Source organism: Dromiciops gliroides, chromosome 3, assembly GCF_019393635.1.
Source record: "Dromiciops gliroides isolate mDroGli1 chromosome 3, mDroGli1.pri, whole genome shotgun sequence".
Lineage (NCBI taxonomy): Eukaryota > Metazoa > Chordata > Mammalia > Microbiotheria > Microbiotheriidae > Dromiciops > Dromiciops gliroides.
In genome coordinates, this window is record NC_057863.1 from 297,559,227 (window position 1) to 297,577,567 (window position 18,341).

Sequence of the window (18,341 nt, forward strand, 5' to 3'; positions counted from 1 at the left end):
GCAAATGTACTGATACTCCCTCAAACACCATAACCTCAAAATTCTTCAGTTTACTCATTTCACATGACCTTTTCTTCTGCCCCACCTCAGCCACACACCAAGATGGTCATATGCTTGATCTTGAGATTACCCACAAATGCTTCACTTTCATGTTCATGAACTCTGAAATCCCTTGATAACAATCTGTTGTCATTTCACTTCTCCCTCTTCCTTGCAACCCTAAATCCTGTTCTTCATCCCCACCATGACCTTCAAACCCTCAATTCTCTCCCAGGACATAAATCCTGCACTAGTAGACTGAGTGGAGGAAGCTAGCATAGCAGGCAACTAGGTGGCTCAGTAGATAGAGTCCTGGGTCTGTAGTCAGGAAAACCTGAGTTCAAATCCATCCTGAGATACTGTCTTGTGTGAGCCAGGGCAAATCACTTAACCTCTCTTTGCCTTAATACAGTTGAGAAGAAAATGGCAAAGCAGGGCAGCTGGGTGGTGCAGTGGATAGAGTGACCAGTCTGTAATCAGAAATACCTGAATTCAAATCTAGTCTCAAACATTTACTAGTTGTGTGACCCTGGGCAAGTCACTTAACCATTTTGCCCCAGTTTGCTCATCTGTAAAATGGTATGGCAAACCATACCAGTATCTTTGCCAAGAAAACCCCAAATGGGGTCACAAAGAGTTGGACACAACTGAAATGACTGAACAATAACAATAGCATATAGTACATGCTTAATAAATGCCCATTGATTGATTATTTCACCTGGAAGCTGTGATTTTGGCAATAGCATGACATAGTTTCCATTTTTAGAATTCTTTCAGGTGGTAGCTAGTGGATTCCTTCTATTTCTATTTAAGTTCCTCTCTAGACAATATAAAGATTTCTTGAAATATGATGTCTAGGCTTTTGTTTCAGTTGTGGCATTCAGATAGCCCAGTAATTCTTAAGTTTTTTTCCCTCAGTCTGCTTTCCAGGTCAATTGTTTTTGCCTTATATTTTCTTCTATATTGTTTTTTCATTCTTTTTACCTTGTTTTAGTATTTCTTGTTTCATGGAGACATTGACTACTCTTTGGTTCATTATAATTTTCAAGAAGCTTATTGCTAGGGCAAGGTTTTGTAACTCGTGTCAAGCTGTTAATACTTTTTCCATTTCTTCCTAACCTTGCTCTTTTCCAATTTTTTCTTCTAGCCCTTTCATTTTATTGACAAAAACATTTTAAAATATTTTTTAAAAACTCTTTAAGGAGTTACAGCTGAATTTGTGTTCAAGATGTATTTTTCTTTTAGACTTTGTATATAAGTGTTTTGGAGTCATTCTCTTCTTTTAGGTTTTTCTTGAGCTTCCCTCTCACCATTAATAGCTTTTTTTTTCTTTTTACATTTTTCTTTTTAATTTTTCTCAATTACATGTAAAGATATGTTTTGAATTCCAAGTTTTTCTCCCACCCTTCCTTCCTTCTCTTCCCCCTCCCGAGGCCAGCAAGCACTTTGATATAGGTTATACATTGCTATCATGTTAAACATCATTAATAGCTTTTTATGGTGGGCTTCTTTTTGTGTTTGTTCATTCTTCCAGCCTACTTCTTGAATTGGACTTAGGTTAGGGCTGTGCTCTCTTGCATTTGTGGAAGAAAGGTCTGGGCTGGTCCCATTTTTTGGTCACCAATACTCAATGGAGTTTTGTATGATTCGAGGATCTTGTGGACAGCTCAGGCTGGGGACCTTTAAACTTTCAGTGATCCCAAAGTTGTCTAATCCCTGTTCTCCTTGTCTGAGTTCTACAACTTCCTGACCTGTCTGGCAATAGCCGACTGCTGCTGAACTCAGTCACTGTCAGCCTTTTAGGAAGGTGGTTCACAGTGGCAGAACTGCAGGTTCCCCTTTGGTATGGAATCCTTGGCCCTGGTTATTCCTCTATGTGCTTCACACTGAGCTAGAAGTTGGAATTTTGCCCCTGCTCTGTTCTTGGAATCTGAGCCATACAGCTACTACTTGCTTTTGAACCTGCTTCTCTGTCAGTACACACTCCAAGACCTTTACTAGGGTGCAGGAAGTGGGTCAGAGGGAAGTAGTGTTTTCCTCCTCAGTCTGACCAGCATCTGTGGCCCTGAATTGGTAGTGATTTGATAGTTCTATCAGTAGCCATCTATGCCCTTCTATGGGTCTGGGGGTGCCCTAGTATGAGTCTAAAATCTCTTGCTCTGGTGCTCAGCCTCTTCCTGTGCTAGAATGTTTTTTACATGGTGCTCCTAGCCAGACCCATCCACAGTGTCTGTAGACTTCTGGGCTGGAAAAATGACTCAGCATGATTTTCCCCCTCAGATTTCTCTGTCAGGATTCAGACTGGTACATTTTCTAGTTCTGTTTGGAGGATTTCTTTTTTTTAGGAGAGCTTGCTGAACTGCTTTCTGATATTCTGCCATCTTTACTCCCTTCCCCCTTTTAATTAATACATGTTTTTATTTATTTGGATTAAATACAAGAAGACAAAAAAACCACGCATTCCCATGTACACAGCATGATTCAATATAAAGCCATGAATTTCCATTTCATACTGTTGACTTTTTTTTTTAAAAAGGATCTAATAAATACTAGTTTTGTTTTGTTTTCTGCTGTGTACTTTTTTTTCCTCCCTCCTCACCCTGCCTTAGAGAAGGCTACCCTTAGACACAAATATGCACACAGGCATATATAAAACCATACTACAAATATTTCTATTTATCAGTTCTTTCTCTGCATGTGGAAAGCATCTTCATTTATAGGTCCTTTGTAGTTAGTTGGTTTGTAATTGTTCAAAGTGATTCTTAGAACAATATTGCTGTTACTGTGTACAGTGTTCTCTTGGTTCTGCTCATTTCACTCTTCATTATTTTATGCCAGAATTTCCATGTTTTTCTAAGCTCAAATAATTCATCATTTTTTACAGCACAATAATATTCCATCAAAATCATATACCACAACTTGTTTAGCCATTACTCAATTAAGGGGCATCTCCTCAATTCCTAGTTCTTTGTCACAACAAAGAGAAATACTTTAAATATTTTAGAACATACAGGTTCTTTTCCTTTTTCCCCAATGACCTTGGGAAACAGACCTAACAGTGGTTTGTTGGTTGTTTTCCCTCATTCTCAAAGAGAACCAAAATAACAGCACTATGTTGAAGTCAAGGTACAGTATGTCCGATTGTGGCTGATTAGATCAACATAAGCTTGAAAGACTCTACTTTGGTTTGAGCACAAACAGTTCATATAAAACACAGTTTTATAATTCTTTGGGCATAATTCCATATTGCTCTCTGAAATGGTTCGATTAGTTCACAGTTCTACCAACTGAAAAAATGTCCCAATTTTCCCAGCATTTGTCACTTTCCCTTTCTATAATTTTAGCCAATCTGATAGGTGTAAGATGATATCTCAAAGCTTTTACATTTGTATTTCTCTAATCAATAATGATTTAGAGCATTTTTTTCATACAATTATATAGTTTTGATGTCTTCATCGAAAAATTGACTATTCATATCATTTGACTGTTTATCAATTGGGGAATGACTTCTATTCTTATAAATTTGACAAAGTTTTTTATATATTTGAGATATGAGACCTTTATCTGAAAAATTGTCTATGAAAATTTTCTCCCAATTTTGTTTTCCTTCTAATCTTGGCTACATTGGTTTTATTTGTACAATTTAAAAAATTAATGTAATTGAAATCATCCATTTTACACCTCATGATGCTTTCTATCTCTTGCTTATTTATTCATAAATTGTTCTCTTGTACATAAGTCTGATAAGGTAATATGTTTTATCTTCTTTTTCTTATGCTATGTCCCTTTATATCTAGGTCATGTATCCATTTTGACTTTATGTTGGTAAATGGTATACGATATTAGTTTATGCCCAATTTCTGCCAGACTGCTTTACAGCTTTCCCAACAATTTTTACCAAATACTGAATTCTTATCCCAAAGCTTAAACCTTTGAATTCGTCAAACACAAGGTTACTATAATCATTTGCAATTGTGTATTATATGTCTATTCTGGTCCATTGATCTACCTTTCTGTTTCTTAGCTAGTACCAGATGGTTTTGACAATTACTGCCTTGTAATATAGTTTTAAGATCTGGTATTGCTAAATCTCCTTCCTTTACATTTTTTCATTAATTCTTTTGATATTATTTACTTTTTTTCTTCCAAATCAATTTTGTTATTTTTTCTAGCTCAGTAAAATAATTCTTTGGTAATTGAATAAATAGATTAGGTAAAATTATCATTTTTATATGTGGATTTATTTCATATATTGCTACTTGTATTAACTTTTTCACTAACTTTTTAGTTGGTTCTTTAGGATTTTCCCAAGTATCATGTATAGTATATCATGTGCAAAGAAATAGTTTTATTACCTCATTTCCTATTCTGATTCCTTTGATTTCTTTTTTCTTCTCTTATTACTATTGCTAGCATTAAATAATATTGGCGATAATTGGCATCCTTGTTTCACTTATGATCTTACTGGAAAGGCTCCTACCTTATTCACATTACAAATAATGCTTGCTGATGGTTTTTAATAGATGCTTATCATTTTAAGGAAAAATTACCTTATACCTTTGCTTTCAAGTGTTTTTTTTTAATAGAAATGAGTATTGTATTTTATCAAAACCTTTTTCAAAATCTATTGATATAATCATATAATTTTTGTTACTTTTGTTATTCATGTAATCATGTTAATCGTTTTCCTTATGTTAAACCATCCTTGCATTGCTGGTATAAATCCCACTTGGTTACAATGTATAAATTTTATAATATGTTTTTGTAGTCTCCTAGTTAGTATTTTATTTAGATTTTTGTATTTATTTTCATTAATGAAATTGGTCTATAATTTTCTTTCTGTTTTGCTTTTCCTGGTTTAGATATCAGCACTATATTTGTTTCAGAAAAGGAGTTTGGTAGGACTCCTTTCCCTATTATTCCAAATAATGTATTTAATAGTGGAATTAGTTGAGATTAAAATGTTCAGTAGAATTCACCTGTAGATCCTGATGCTTTTTTCTCAGGAACCTCATTTTGGGCCTATTCAATTTCTTTTTCTAAAATAGGTTTATTTAGATAATCTGTTTTTTCTGTTAATCTAGGCAGTTTATATTTTTGTAAGTATTCTACCATTTCACTTAAATTGTTAAATTTATTGGCATATAATTGGGCAAAACAAGTCCTTATTGCTTTGTTTTCATCTTCATTAATGGTATATTCACCCCTTTTATTTTTAATACTAATGATTTAGTTTTCTTCTCTTTTTTATTTTTTATTATTATTATTTTTGCAGGGCAAATAACTTGCCCAGGGTCACACAGCTAGTAAGTGTCAAGTGTCTGAGGCTGGATTTGAACTCAGGTCCTCTGGAATCCAGGGCCGGTGCTTTATCCACTTCTCTTTTTTTAAAAATCATAATAACCAATGGTTTATCTATTTTTTTCCATAAAACCAAATCCTACTTTTATTTATTACTTCAATTTTTTTACACTCAATTTTATTTTATTTTATTTATTTATTTATTTTTAGTGAGGCGATTGGGGTTAAGTGACTTGCCCAGGGTCACACAGCTAGTAAGTATTAAGTGTCTGAGGTCAGATTTGAACTCAAGTACTCCTGACTCCAGGGCCGGTGCTCTATCCACTGTGCCACCTAGCTGCCCCTACACTCAATTTTATTAATCTTACCTTTAATTTTTTTTTAAGATTTTCAATTTGGTGTTTAATTGGGGATTTTTACTTTGCTCTTTTTTCTAGTTTTTTTTAAAATTGCATGCTCTGATTACTGCTTTTGCTGTATCCCATGTTTTGCTATATTGTCTCATTATTGTCATTCCTTTGATGAAATTATTGATTGTTCTATGATTTGTTTTTTAACCCATTCATTCTTTTTGTTTTTTTGCGGGGCAATGAGGGTTAAGTGACTTGCCCAAGGTCACACAGCTAGTAAGTGTCAAGTGTCTGAGGTTGGATTTGAACTCAGGTCCTTCTGAATCCAGGGCCAGTGCTTTATCCACTGTGCCAACTAGCTGCCTGTAACCCATTCAGATTGTTTAGTCTCCAATTTATTTCCCATGGTCCCTTAATGAATATAATTTTTATTTCATTATGATCTGACAAAGATGGATTTAATATTTTTGCTTTCCTGCATTTGACTATAAGATTTTTATTATATGTTCAATTTTTGTGAAGGTGCACATGTATATTCCTTTCTATTCCCATTCAGTTCTCTCCAGATGGCTATCATATTTGGCTTATCTAAGAGTCTATTCACCTTCTTAACTCTCTTATTTATTTATTTATTTATTTATTTATTTATTTATTTATTTATTTATTTATTTTTGTTAGATTTATCTAATTCTGAGAGGGAAAGGTTAAGGTCCCACACTATTATAGTATTACTATCTATTTCATTTAACTTTTCCTTTAAAAATTAGGTGGTATAGCATTTGGTCTCCATAGGTTTCATATTGATATTGCTTCATTTTCTATGGTACCTTTTATCATAAAGTAGTTTCCCTTTTTATTTCTTTTAAATAAATCTATTTTACCTTTAACTTCGTCTGAGATCATGATTGCTACCCTTGTTGTTTTGGGTTTTTTTTTACCTCAGCTGAAGCATGATAGATTCTACTCCAGCCTTTTATTTTAACTCTGTATGTATTTCTCATTTAAATATATTTCTTGTAAACAACATATTGTTGGATTCTGGTTTTTGAATCCATTCTGCTATGTGTTTCTGTTTTATGGGTGAGTTCATCCCATTCACATTCAAAGTTCTAATTACTAGTTCTGTATATCCCTCCATCCCATTTTTCCTCTATTATCCTTCTCACTATTTTTTTTTTGTTTGTTTTGGTGGGGCAATGGGGGTTAAGTGACTTGCCCAGGGTCACACAGCTAGTATGTGTCAAGTGTCTGAGGCCGGATTTGAACTCAGGTACTCCTGAATACAGGGCCGGTGCTTTATCCACTGTGCCACCTAGCTGCACCCCCTTCTCACTATTTTTTAACCTATCTCTCCTGTCAGTCTGATTTTCTTCTAATCACTACCTTCCTAATCCACAGCCCTTTAACTAATCCCTCCCTTATCTTCTGTCCTTACCCTCCTGTTCCTTAATTTACCCAGCCCTCTAAGAATCCCTCCCTTATCCTCTTCCCCACCTTCCTGTTTCTTGATTTACACACCCTCTAAAAAGTGCCGCCCTTATCCTGTTCCCTTGTACTCCTATTTCTTTATAAATTTAGAAGACTTTTATACCCTTATAGATATGTTTTTACCTCTTTGATCCAGTACTAATGAGATTAAGGTTCCAGTACTACCAGTCTTTCACCTCCACCTGCTTTCACTAAAACAGTTCTTTCATTCACACCTCAGTTTGTATGCGATTATTACTCCATTTTACTTCTCCCTAAGCAATTTTTTTTCAGAATCATCCCATCACACTCAACTCAACCCCAAGCCTTCTACCCAAGTAATGACAATATTCTCAAGAGTACAGATAACATTTTCCCATTTAAGAAGTAAACAGTATGTACTTATCGGGTCCCTTATAATTGTTCTTTAATGTTTACCATATGTTTTTCCTAGATCTTATATGTCAAAATTTCCACTAAGTTCTCTTTCACAAATACCTGAAAGTCTTTCAACTCATTAAATATCCTTTTGGGTTGTTTTTTTTTTCCATTCGGTATTATACTCAGCCTTTCTGGGTAAGTTATTCTTGGTTGCAAACCCAGCTCCTTTGCTCTTCAAAATACAAATGTTCCAAGCCCTTAGGTCTTTTAATGTAGAAGCTGCTAGATCTTGTGTTATTCTGACTGTAGCTCCAAAGGTTTTAAATTGTTTTTTTCTTATCTTATTGCTTGTAGTATTTTCTTCTTAATCTGGAAGCTTTGAAACTTGAATATCATGTTCCTTTGAGTTTTCATCTTGGGATCTCTTTCACAGGGTCTCTGCTGTTCAGGTGATGATCTGTGGATTTTTTCTATTTCTATTTTACCCTCTCATTCTATAACTTCAGGGAAATTTTCCTTAATGATTTCTTGTAATATTGTATCTAGACTCTTTTTTAATCATAACTTTCAGGTAGTCGAAAAATTCTTATATTTTCTCTCCTCAATCTGGTCTCCACATCAGTTGTTTTTCTAATTTGATATTTCACATTCTCTTCTATTTTTTCATTCCTTTTACTTTGTTTTTATTATTTCTTGTTACTTTATAACATGATTTGTTTCCCTTTACCCAGTTCTAGTTTTTAAGGAGTTAGTTTCTTCCTTAAATTTTTGAATTTTTTTTTCAATTGATTGACTTTCTTTTCATAATTAAAAAAAAATTTTTTTTCCTGTTTTTTCAACCTCTTATTTGATTTTTAAAGTTCTTTTTAAGCTCTTCCAAAAACTCTTTTGGGGCTTATGACCATTTGACATTTTTCTTTGAAGTAGGAGTATCTTTTTAAACTTAATTATCTTCTGAGTATGAACCCAGATCTTCTTTATTTCCATAGAAGCTAACTATGGTCAGGTTCTTTTTTACATTTCTTATTCATTGTTATTATTATTATTTTTGGTGGGTTATTATTATAGTAAAGTTCTAGTCCAAAGTTGTGTGTGTGTGTGTGTGGGGGGGGTGATGCCTCAGGATTCAATTTTTTCATGCTATTGTTTTCTAAGCATTGTCTGGGGGCTCTTCTTAGTAACTCCTTTCTGCCCCTGAACCATGACTAGAGCTCCTAGCCATGCTGTCACTACAAACTTGTTCCCTGTAGTCCCTCCCCTGGCTGCAAACTTCAGCTTACCTTTCTGCCCTTATACTAAAACCAGGGACTTTGCTCTTCTGCAAGAGCTCACAGCCAGTAGGGTCTCTACTGTTCTGCTACCTCACTCACAGGGCATTAAATACCAGTCTCATGGGAGGTCCTCCTCCCTCCCAGCTGCAGCCCAGGCCTATATGTGGTCAGCACAACTGGGCCTGGCTTCCTGCAACAGAGGAGGGTCCTTTAGTATTCCTCTATTCAGCTCTCTGATTCCCCCATGTTGTCCTTGAGGTGAAAGTTCCTGAAGTTGTGGCCTGACTCAGTTGCCCCCAGGGTTTAGTGTTTATTGATTCTGAGGGGGATCTCCTGGAGGTGTTTGTACTTCAAAAAAGCCAACTCTTTGCAAGGATGGGGGTGGGGAGGGTGGCAGGGTGCCCCCACCCCATGGGGTATTTCCTGAGGTCTTCCCAAGTTGTCTTAGGAGTACTAATGACTTTACCCCAAATTTAATTATTTCTGATGCTCAGAGTTTAGCTTAAGGTGATGTTTTATCTTGTTTGTAGGAGAAATTTGGAATGTCCAGTATTTCCTGTTTGATTCTGCCATCTTTCCCCTTTCTTCTCCTTAAGATCATCAAAACATAATAAAAATTCAATCCCAGGACTTCCATCTTATTTGACATCTAATATTTTTGATGATATTATGGTTCTTAGAGGAGGCTTGTATCATCCCCTGCTCCCCATTAGAATGCATATATTTCTTCTATACGAAGACTTTCCCCAGTTTGTCACTTGTATTTACCCTTTTCTCTTTACTCCTGTGTTTGTATTTCAAAATTTCTACTTATCCCTAGTCTTTATAATCAGGAATGTTTGGAAGTCCTCCATTTAATTGAAGATCCATTTTTTTTTTCCTTTGAAGTGTGATATTTAGTTTTGCAGGGTAAGTTATTGACAGTCTATAACTTTTGCCTTTTAGAATATGGTATTTCTTGTTTCCCTTTATTGTAGTAAATTTTATGAACCTGACTAATTTCTTGGTTGTTGTTGTTCAGTCTTTTCAGTCATGTCTAGTTCTTTGTGACCGCACTTGGGGTTTTCTTGGCAAAGATAATGGCTTGGTTTGCCTTCTCCAGCTCATTTTACAGATGAAGAAACTGAGGCAAACAGGGTTAAGTGACTTGCCCAGAGTCACAGAGCTAGTAAGTGTCTGAAGCCAGATTTGAACTTAGTTCTTCCTGACTCCAGCCACAGTGCTCTATCCAATGTGCCACCTAGCTGCCCCAGATTCCTTGGTACTTTAATTCTTTCTTTCTGCCTGCTTGTGGTATTTTTTCTCTGACTTTTGAATTTTGACTTTGACATTACTGAGAGTTTTCATTTTGGAGTTTCAAGAGGGGATTGGTAGATTTTTTTCCCCCTGTTTTTACTTTGTTCTCTGTAATATGTCTAGGTAGTTTTCTTTCATGATTTCTTGAAATATGAAATTCAGGCTGTTTTTGGTTATGCTTTTTAGGTAGGATAGTGAAATTGATTCTCTTTTTGATGTGTTTTCTAGGTCATTTGTTTAATATAAGACATCTTACTTTTTCTTCCATTTTTTGCAGTCTTTTCACTTTGTTTTTATATTACTTTTTATCTTATAGAGGCATTAACCTTTGTTTGGTCCATTCTGATTTTCAGGTTTTTGTACCTCATGCCAAACTGTTAATCCTCTTTCAAGTCTTTCTTCTATAATTCTCATTCCTTTTGCATTTCTTTTCTCTCTTGCTCTTATTTCATTTCTAATACCATCTTAAACTCATTTTTGTAAACTCTTGCATCATTCCTTCTCTGAATTCTGATTTGTTGGACAAGCTGAATTTTTCTTTAAGGTTTTAGTTGTTGATGTTTTAGAGTTAATGATCTCTTCTGCATGTTTGGTATGGTAGGCATCTCTGACATCATAATAATTTGTCTTTTTGTTTTTGTTTATCCATTTTTCATATTTCCAGCAATCTTTTCTAAGCAGGTCAGTGTTGCTATCCTGTCATGGAATTCTTGGGGTTTTTTGTGGTCTTGATCTACGTGAGGGAACCCCATGCTGCTCTCCTGGGTGGGGGACTGAGTACGGAATACCTACTCCTAGCACTCTCAAGAGCACAAACTGTTGCCCAAAGCCGAGCTGAATCTGGTCAACTTTGGGCAGTATGAACATCTTGGCCTGCCTGGCCTCTCCCTAAGTGCAGCAGAGGCAGTGGTGTCAGAATAAATAGATCCAGGAAGACTTGGATCCAAGTTCTACCTCTGACATATAGTTAGCTCTACTACCAAAGACAAGTCATTTAACCACTCAGGGACCCAGGAAACTTTCTAAGATTATAAGTTACAGAGAAGTTATCACTCTGCACCCATGCAAGGAGTTTTCTTTTTTTTTTTCATGCAAGGAGTTTTCATACTAGGACTTTCTACATGGATGAAATAGTAAATCTGTACTCCTGCCTTCTAAAAAAAGGTAATAAAAAACAAAGAAAAGTAAATTGGGCCAAGTTTTGTTACCAGAAAGATATTCCCTTGAATTTATTTAGTAAAAATCTAAAGATTTTTAAATTTACATTTTTTTCTAAAGTTCTAAAAGACACTGCTTTCACATTGTCAGTCACCTAGGTAAGGGACTAGGTAGAGTGCTGAACTTTAATAAAAAAGATCCAAGTTCAAATCTTGCCCTAGATAATGGACAAGTCACTTAACCTCTCCCAGCTTCAGTTTCCTTATCTTTAAAATGGGGGTAATAGCACCTACTTCACAGGGTTATTGTGGAGATCAAATGAGATAATATATGTAAATCTCTTTGTGAACCTTAAAACACTATGCAAATATTAGCTGTTCTTATTGTCATCAAAGCCAACTAGGATGCTATTTTATTCTATCTAATAGCATCACTTGAAAGGTAAGAAGTCAATTCCTTTTTTGTTGTTGTTATAATAACTGTTAAAAAAGTATGGCAACATGAACTTTGCAGTTAGACCATCCTTAAAATATGAGTGTTTGCATATTTTATAAGCAATTGCATTATCTAGCTTTAGATACTTTTTAAAAATAAAATGAAAAATAAACCCAAAAGGATCTAGAAATTATTATGGTGGCCTTTGATCATTTTGATTACCATCAGTGCTTTTTCTTTTGGTTAAAATTAATTTTTAATGTGTCCTTAGGTTAAGACATCAGAATTTTATAGATACTCTCGGCAGCTGCGACTTGAAGTTGACCAAGCATTGAATTACTTTCATAGTGTTCACCAGCAGCCTTTGATGGAAATGAAATCTAGTCGCATCCGTTCTGCCAAAGCCCAGACTGCAGTATTCAGAGGAATGATAGGACATAGCATGGTAAATAATAAAATTCTTCTTTTACACAAACCACGGGTCTGGTGGGAGCTGGAGGGTCCACAAGTACCTCTACGACCAGACTGCCTTGCCATCGTGAATAACTTTGTGTTCTTGTTAGGCGGGGAAGAACTGGGGCCAGATGGTGAATTCCATGCTTCCTCCAAAGTGTTCAGGTATGACCCAAGACAAAATACTTGGCTGAGAATGGCAGATATGTCTGTCCCACGTTCAGAATTTGCAGTTGGTGTCATTGGTAGGTACGTCTATGCCGTGGCTGGAAGAACAAGAGATGAGACTTTTTATTCAACAGAACGTTATGACATTACTGAAGACAAATGGGAATTTGTGGATCCTTATCCAGTCAATAAATATGGACACGAGGGGACAGTGCTTAGTAACAAGCTATTCATCACTGGCGGAATTACCTCATCTTCCACTTCCAAACAAGTGTGTGTATTTGATCCTAGTAAAGAAGGGACAGTGGAACACCGAACAAGGAGAACTCAAGTAGTTACTAGTTGTTGGGAGAATAAGTGCAAAATGAATTATGCGAGATGCTTTCACAAAATGATTTCTTACAATGGTAAGCTTTATGTTTTTGGGGGTGTCTGTGTGATCTTAAGGGCCTCTTTTGAATCACAGGGATGCCCCTCCACAGAAGTTTATGACCCAGACACTGATCAGTGGACTATCTTGGCATCAATGCCAATTGGTAGAAGTGGTCATGGTGTAGCTGTATTGGACAAACAAATAATGGTTCTTGGAGGCCTTTGTTATAATGGTCATTACAGTGATTCTATTCTTACATTTGATCCGGAAGAAAATAAATGGAAAGAAGATGAGTACCCAAGGATGCCCTGTAAACTTGATGGTTTACAAGTATGCAGCCTGCATTTTCCTGAATATGTATTAGAGCATGTTAGACATTGCAGCTAAAAATGTACATCTCCTCCCTTAAAAGAAAGAAAGCAAAGCGTAGTATTTAAGGCTCTTAAGTACTTGTTGGTGTTGTAGTAGTTACTAAATGCATAAAGAGAAACAGGGAATGCACCTCACCAGTTTTACTAGCAATGCCATTGTTATGGTATTGTAAAATTTTCTTTTCTCCTTGCATCTTTTCCCCCCTTTCAGTGGCCTCATGAGCTCATGCAGTAAATTCATTCTAGAAAATAGAAGTTACACTTATAGCCTCTGGAAGCAGTTGAATAGAATGATCCGCTTGTCTGGAAAATTGATTTTATACCTTAAAAAACATTTTAAAGTGTCATGGTAGGATTTGGTAGTCTTCTAGAAGAAGGACCTACCTTCAAGTGTCATTCAAAGTGATTTCAGTCATTTCTTCTATCTAAAGTCTTTTGGATTGCTCATTATGTCAATGTTTCACTTTTGGTTTTGTCATACAAACAGCTTAAAACTAACTTTTTTGCATGGCTTTTGTATAGTAGTCTGCTGAAAATGCAAAAATATAAATTTTCTACTAAATTAACAACTTTTTATACTCAAAACACGATTTCTATGCTGCCTTCTATTGTCTGCATTGTGTTTGTAAGTGAAGAAAATATATGCACATGTGAATACATAATAAAATCTATATACCGTGCATCTTTTTGTGTGGTTAGGATCTTACATTTTTAATTAGTGCGCAAATTGTCAATCATACTTGTTGAGTTTTAGATGTAGTAACATCTTTTCATGTATTAATATTAAAAAAATTTAAACTGGAGGCCTCATTTGGTATCAAAGTACCCAATCTTTGGTACATACTGATTGATTCAGTAACATTTGAACTCTTTATATTCATGATAAAATATATAAACTCATGAAAATTAAGATTTTATATTTATTTAAAGAGTAAATATTAAGGTAAACCACATCAATGTTTGTCTTTCACTTTTGAATATGTTTCTCTTTTCAGAACATTTGAATGTCATTCTACTTGTAGTGAGAACTGGATATATCTAAGCCCTAATTCTGCAGTGTGCAAGCACTTTTTCCCACTCCAGAGGTGGTTATACTCTACTGTATGTAATTGAGATTCAGTAGTGGTATTATTTATAGTTTGTATTTGAATTTAATAATAATTTTCAGGTATCATCCAAGGGTGTTGGATTATGAAAATGAGAAACATTAAATTTAAAACAGGCCATATTTAACATTTCTTTAATAAGGGAGAAATAATAAAATAATAAAATGTCAGCAGCTATTATCTTTACTCTCATGTTCTTTTCTTCCTTTAGAAGATTTTTGGTGATATCATATACATAATTAAAACACCTTACAAAGTAAGTTTAATTTCTATTTCCTCTCCCTCTCTTCCATACACTCCCAGTTCTGTCAAAGTGAGGCTGTGTACTTCTGTTATTAAGCATAAACTAACAGCCCTTAGAGATTTAGAACTTGATTCTAATTGCAGACATTAGGAAAAGACTCATCATATTAATAATTACATCCTCAAACTTTTCTTATGAAATTTACCAGCCTTTTTTTTTTTTCCAAAATACTTAGTGGCACTGGTGATGAAACCCCCATCTTCTGTCTTTTATACTAATGTACCATAGATCATGAATAATCATAACCCCAAAGTTAAAAAATTATCAAGAACAATTTTTAAAAATACATTTATTAAGAAGGGTGCTTTAGGACTAAATGTACCTTTTAATTATTTAAACTCAAATAAAAATGTTTAGTTAAGTGTAACCTGGGAAATGTTTCCTATAGCATGCCATGTTCAAATTGGTGTCATTTTTCTCATCTTTTAATTGGCCTCCAATAGGCTATGCCTGCACTGGCAAGTGTAAGATGTAAGACATTTGTGCAATATTACAGTGCTGTTATGTAAATTTTCTAGTTTTAACACACGTTTTGACTGCTGCCATCATTGAAAGTAATGTGGCAAGGTGAAAGAACTTCCAAAGAAGAAATTTCATTGTGACTTCCTTCTCCTTCCTCCTAACCCCTGCCTCCACCTGAACCCAGTGTAGATTATACTGTGAAGTAAAATCTGGTTTAAAAATACCAAAATTGTTCTTTTTTTTTTTTTTTTGAGTGACAAGCAGTAAGGGAATTGAATAGGTATATAAAAATTGAAAACTAACCTTTAATTTGAGAAAAGTCATCATTGTTAATCTGCTTAAAACACAAAATATTTCATTAAAGTAACCTTTTATAATTCAAGCAACAACAATGTCTATGACTGAGCAAGAGGTTAATCTGGAACTGTTCATCAGAGAGCAAAGCTTGGGAAGAAGTTTTAGTTTTAGGATCTGATTATTTATTTTCAGTTTCTAGGAATTAATCATTGCTTTTCCAGGGTTATGTACACAAGAACCTTCTTTATCTTTTAAAAAAATAGACAAATGCCTGACATCTTTTTTTTTTTAGTGAGGCAATTGGGGTTAAGTGACTTGCCCAGGGTCACACAGCTAATAAGTGTTAAGTGTCTGAGGCCGGATTTGAACTCAGGTACTCCTGACTCCAGGGCCGGCGCTCTATCCATTGCACTACCTAGCTGCCCCTGCCTGACATCTTAATATTTACCCAAACTTTACCTTTTTTCCCCCCTTTTAATAAGATTTTGTGAGCAGACTGTTTTGGTAAGGTGTTGTTTTTTTTTACCCCTAAAACTGCTAAAATTTTTTCTTCCTAGTTAAATGCAAACTGAGAAAAGTTTCTTTTTTTTATATACTCTTGATATCTTTCCTTTATCTTTATGTCATTACAATTGTTCCATCTTATTATAGATGAAGAAAACAAGGAAAGATTAAAAACACATTTTATTCTGGTGCCTACATCCAGGGTTTTTCTAACTGTAAGTGTATTTTTGTTCTGCTTTTGCTGTTTTCCTGGTTAACTATGACTTGATAGCCATTATTAGGGAGAGATCTGAGAAAACACAACTTCATGTGCTTGATATTTTATATTAAAGGTAATAAGGCCAAGATTAAAGTTTATAAAACAAACGTCTGTGAAATCCTAACTTGAACAATGGTGTTCGGTCTCATGAAAGTCCTTTCTAAACTGATATTAATGGTAATCAGTTTTGAGCATTAAGAATAATTGATGTTTGCTTGGGTTCTGAATGTATAATGTCTGAGAAAGAACTTTTAGCTATGTATATTTATATTTCTAATGAAGATTATTTTAAATCCATAACTAACTTACATTCCCATATAAAATTGTGATTTAACTGTAGAGATTTATTTTTGTTAAACTATAGGAATGGTTTTCATAAGGATTTTTTCAAGTTTATTTTACTATATGTTTTTCCCCCAAAACTATTTGTGCATTTTTATTAATATACATTATGCCTATGCTCAAAACAGTGTTTTTAAAAAGTTCAGATAAGAGATTTCAAACTATACAGTGTCACTGCTGTTATCTTTCTACATACTTAATGTAAGTAAACCTTTAAAAATTTGACAAAAATAGGTCATTTTTATTTGCCCCTTATTAGACAATTTTTTTCCTTGTACTTCTTCAGTCTTCCTTTCCTTGGTAATATCAGTTCTGATGCTAATTTGCTTAAAGGAAAAATCTTGTAGTACAGCCTTTTCATAAAATGCAAAGCTCTCCCACTGAAGTGTTTGTTTTTAAAGATGTGATTAGGAGAAATACTACTGGTTTTTAAAAACAGTTTAATTAATAGAATATTATTTTTTCCTGAAACAATTTTCTATTCTTCGTCATACCCTGCACTTTGCTAGAGTTAAGGTAATAAATTGTGAAATAATGACTGAGCCCTTCTCTAACCCTCTTTAAATTTCTACCTTCTTTCTGAAGCCTCATTTTAGAAAGCATGATGTCCTGATGTTAAAAGGCACACTTATCTAGTGTGTGAAGTAATAAAGTAAGAAACAGATGGAAAGGTTTGTCTTAAGTGAAATTAAGCGTTAGAATGTTTTATAATGAATTATTTGAGATAAGTACTCTCCTAGAAATGTTAAATATTCAGTGGGCTCTTCATTTTTATATATGTATATGTGGTGTTAGGTCATAACATTTCAGTTTGTATAAGCTATCAAAATTTTTTAGAGAATCTATAATCTGAAAGTCTCAGCTAAAAATAAAAATATTAATATAGGCCAAAATGTAAATTAGACATCATTGAGAAATATTTGGCAGTCAGCAATGAAAATGTTTTGCTAATGGCAGCTTTCTTAGGTCATTTAGCTTAACCATACATTTTAAATCTTCTTTGCACATATAAACATTTTTAGGGATCATGAGCTTGATTGTGTCTTTAGATTAAACTTGGTTTGAAGGAGGAGACCCCCCCCCAAATTAAAGAACTTCCCCTTAAACAAGAAAAGTACTGAATTTAGTCAAACAACCAATAGAATTAATTGTTAAGTAAGAGTAGAGTAAAGTAATAGATAAACTCATGGAAGTCCATTATCCTAACAATACTTTAATATAACTTAAATACTAATAATATAAGCTATAATAACATTGAGAAAATTCCATTTTTTACTTTTTAATTTTGTTTCCTATTGATACTCCTGGATTATTTTATACACCTTTGGAAATAATTATCATAGGTTGAAGAATTCTATTAATCTCATGTTACCAGTATGCCAGTAAGGGACGGGTATTTGCTTTCTAAAAGAATGTTTCCAATAAGGTAATTGGAGAAGTTATTTTCTACCTAGCCTGTATGCACCATGCTTTTGGGCATACATTGTCTATAGAAATATTTTGAGCTTTTATGTACGTTTTGGGCTAGTAGTCTTAATAGCAACCCTAGGGTTGTTATAAAATTATTAGAATAATTTAAGGTTTGCCTTTTATAACTGTTTTGAAAAGCCTTTACATTTTTGTCAGGTAATTTTCCCAAACTGTGGATACAATCTGTTCAGACATCTATGTATATGTTATCCATTCTGTTTTTAAATTGAAAGAAAAATGTAAAAAGTGTGTATAAAGAAAATTGTAAATAAAATATTTTTAATCTTTAAAACTTACTCTTTGTCCTTTTTATTTACCATACTTATATACTCTTGCTTTCAGAATCCCCATGTGAAATCACTGATTTCTTTTTTTTGGTTTTTTTTGTTTGTTTGTTTGTTTGTTTTGGTGAGGCAATTGGGATTAAGTGACTTGCCCAGGGTCACACAGCTAGTAAGTGTTAAGTGTCTCAGGCCAGATTTGAACTCAGGTACTCCTGAATCCAGGGCCAGTGCTCTATCCACTGCGCCACCT

The 18,341-nt window shown here is 34.3% G+C and overlaps 1 protein-coding gene across 3 annotated transcripts in view; it reads left to right on the plus strand.

The window, feature by feature from the left end:
* Positions 1-18,076, plus strand: part of KLHL15 (kelch like family member 15) — a 67,003-nt gene extending 48,927 nt beyond the window's left edge. For all 3 annotated transcript variants that reach the window (XM_043994169.1, XM_043994167.1, XM_043994170.1), the window contains exon 4: positions 11,970-18,076. In XM_043994169.1, coding sequence (XP_043850104.1) covers positions 11,970-13,079 — 1,110 coding nt within the window. In that variant the 3' untranslated portion in view covers positions 13,080-18,076. The remainder of the gene's footprint in view (positions 1-11,969) is intronic.
* The last annotated feature ends 265 nt before the right edge of the window (positions 18,077-18,341 follow it).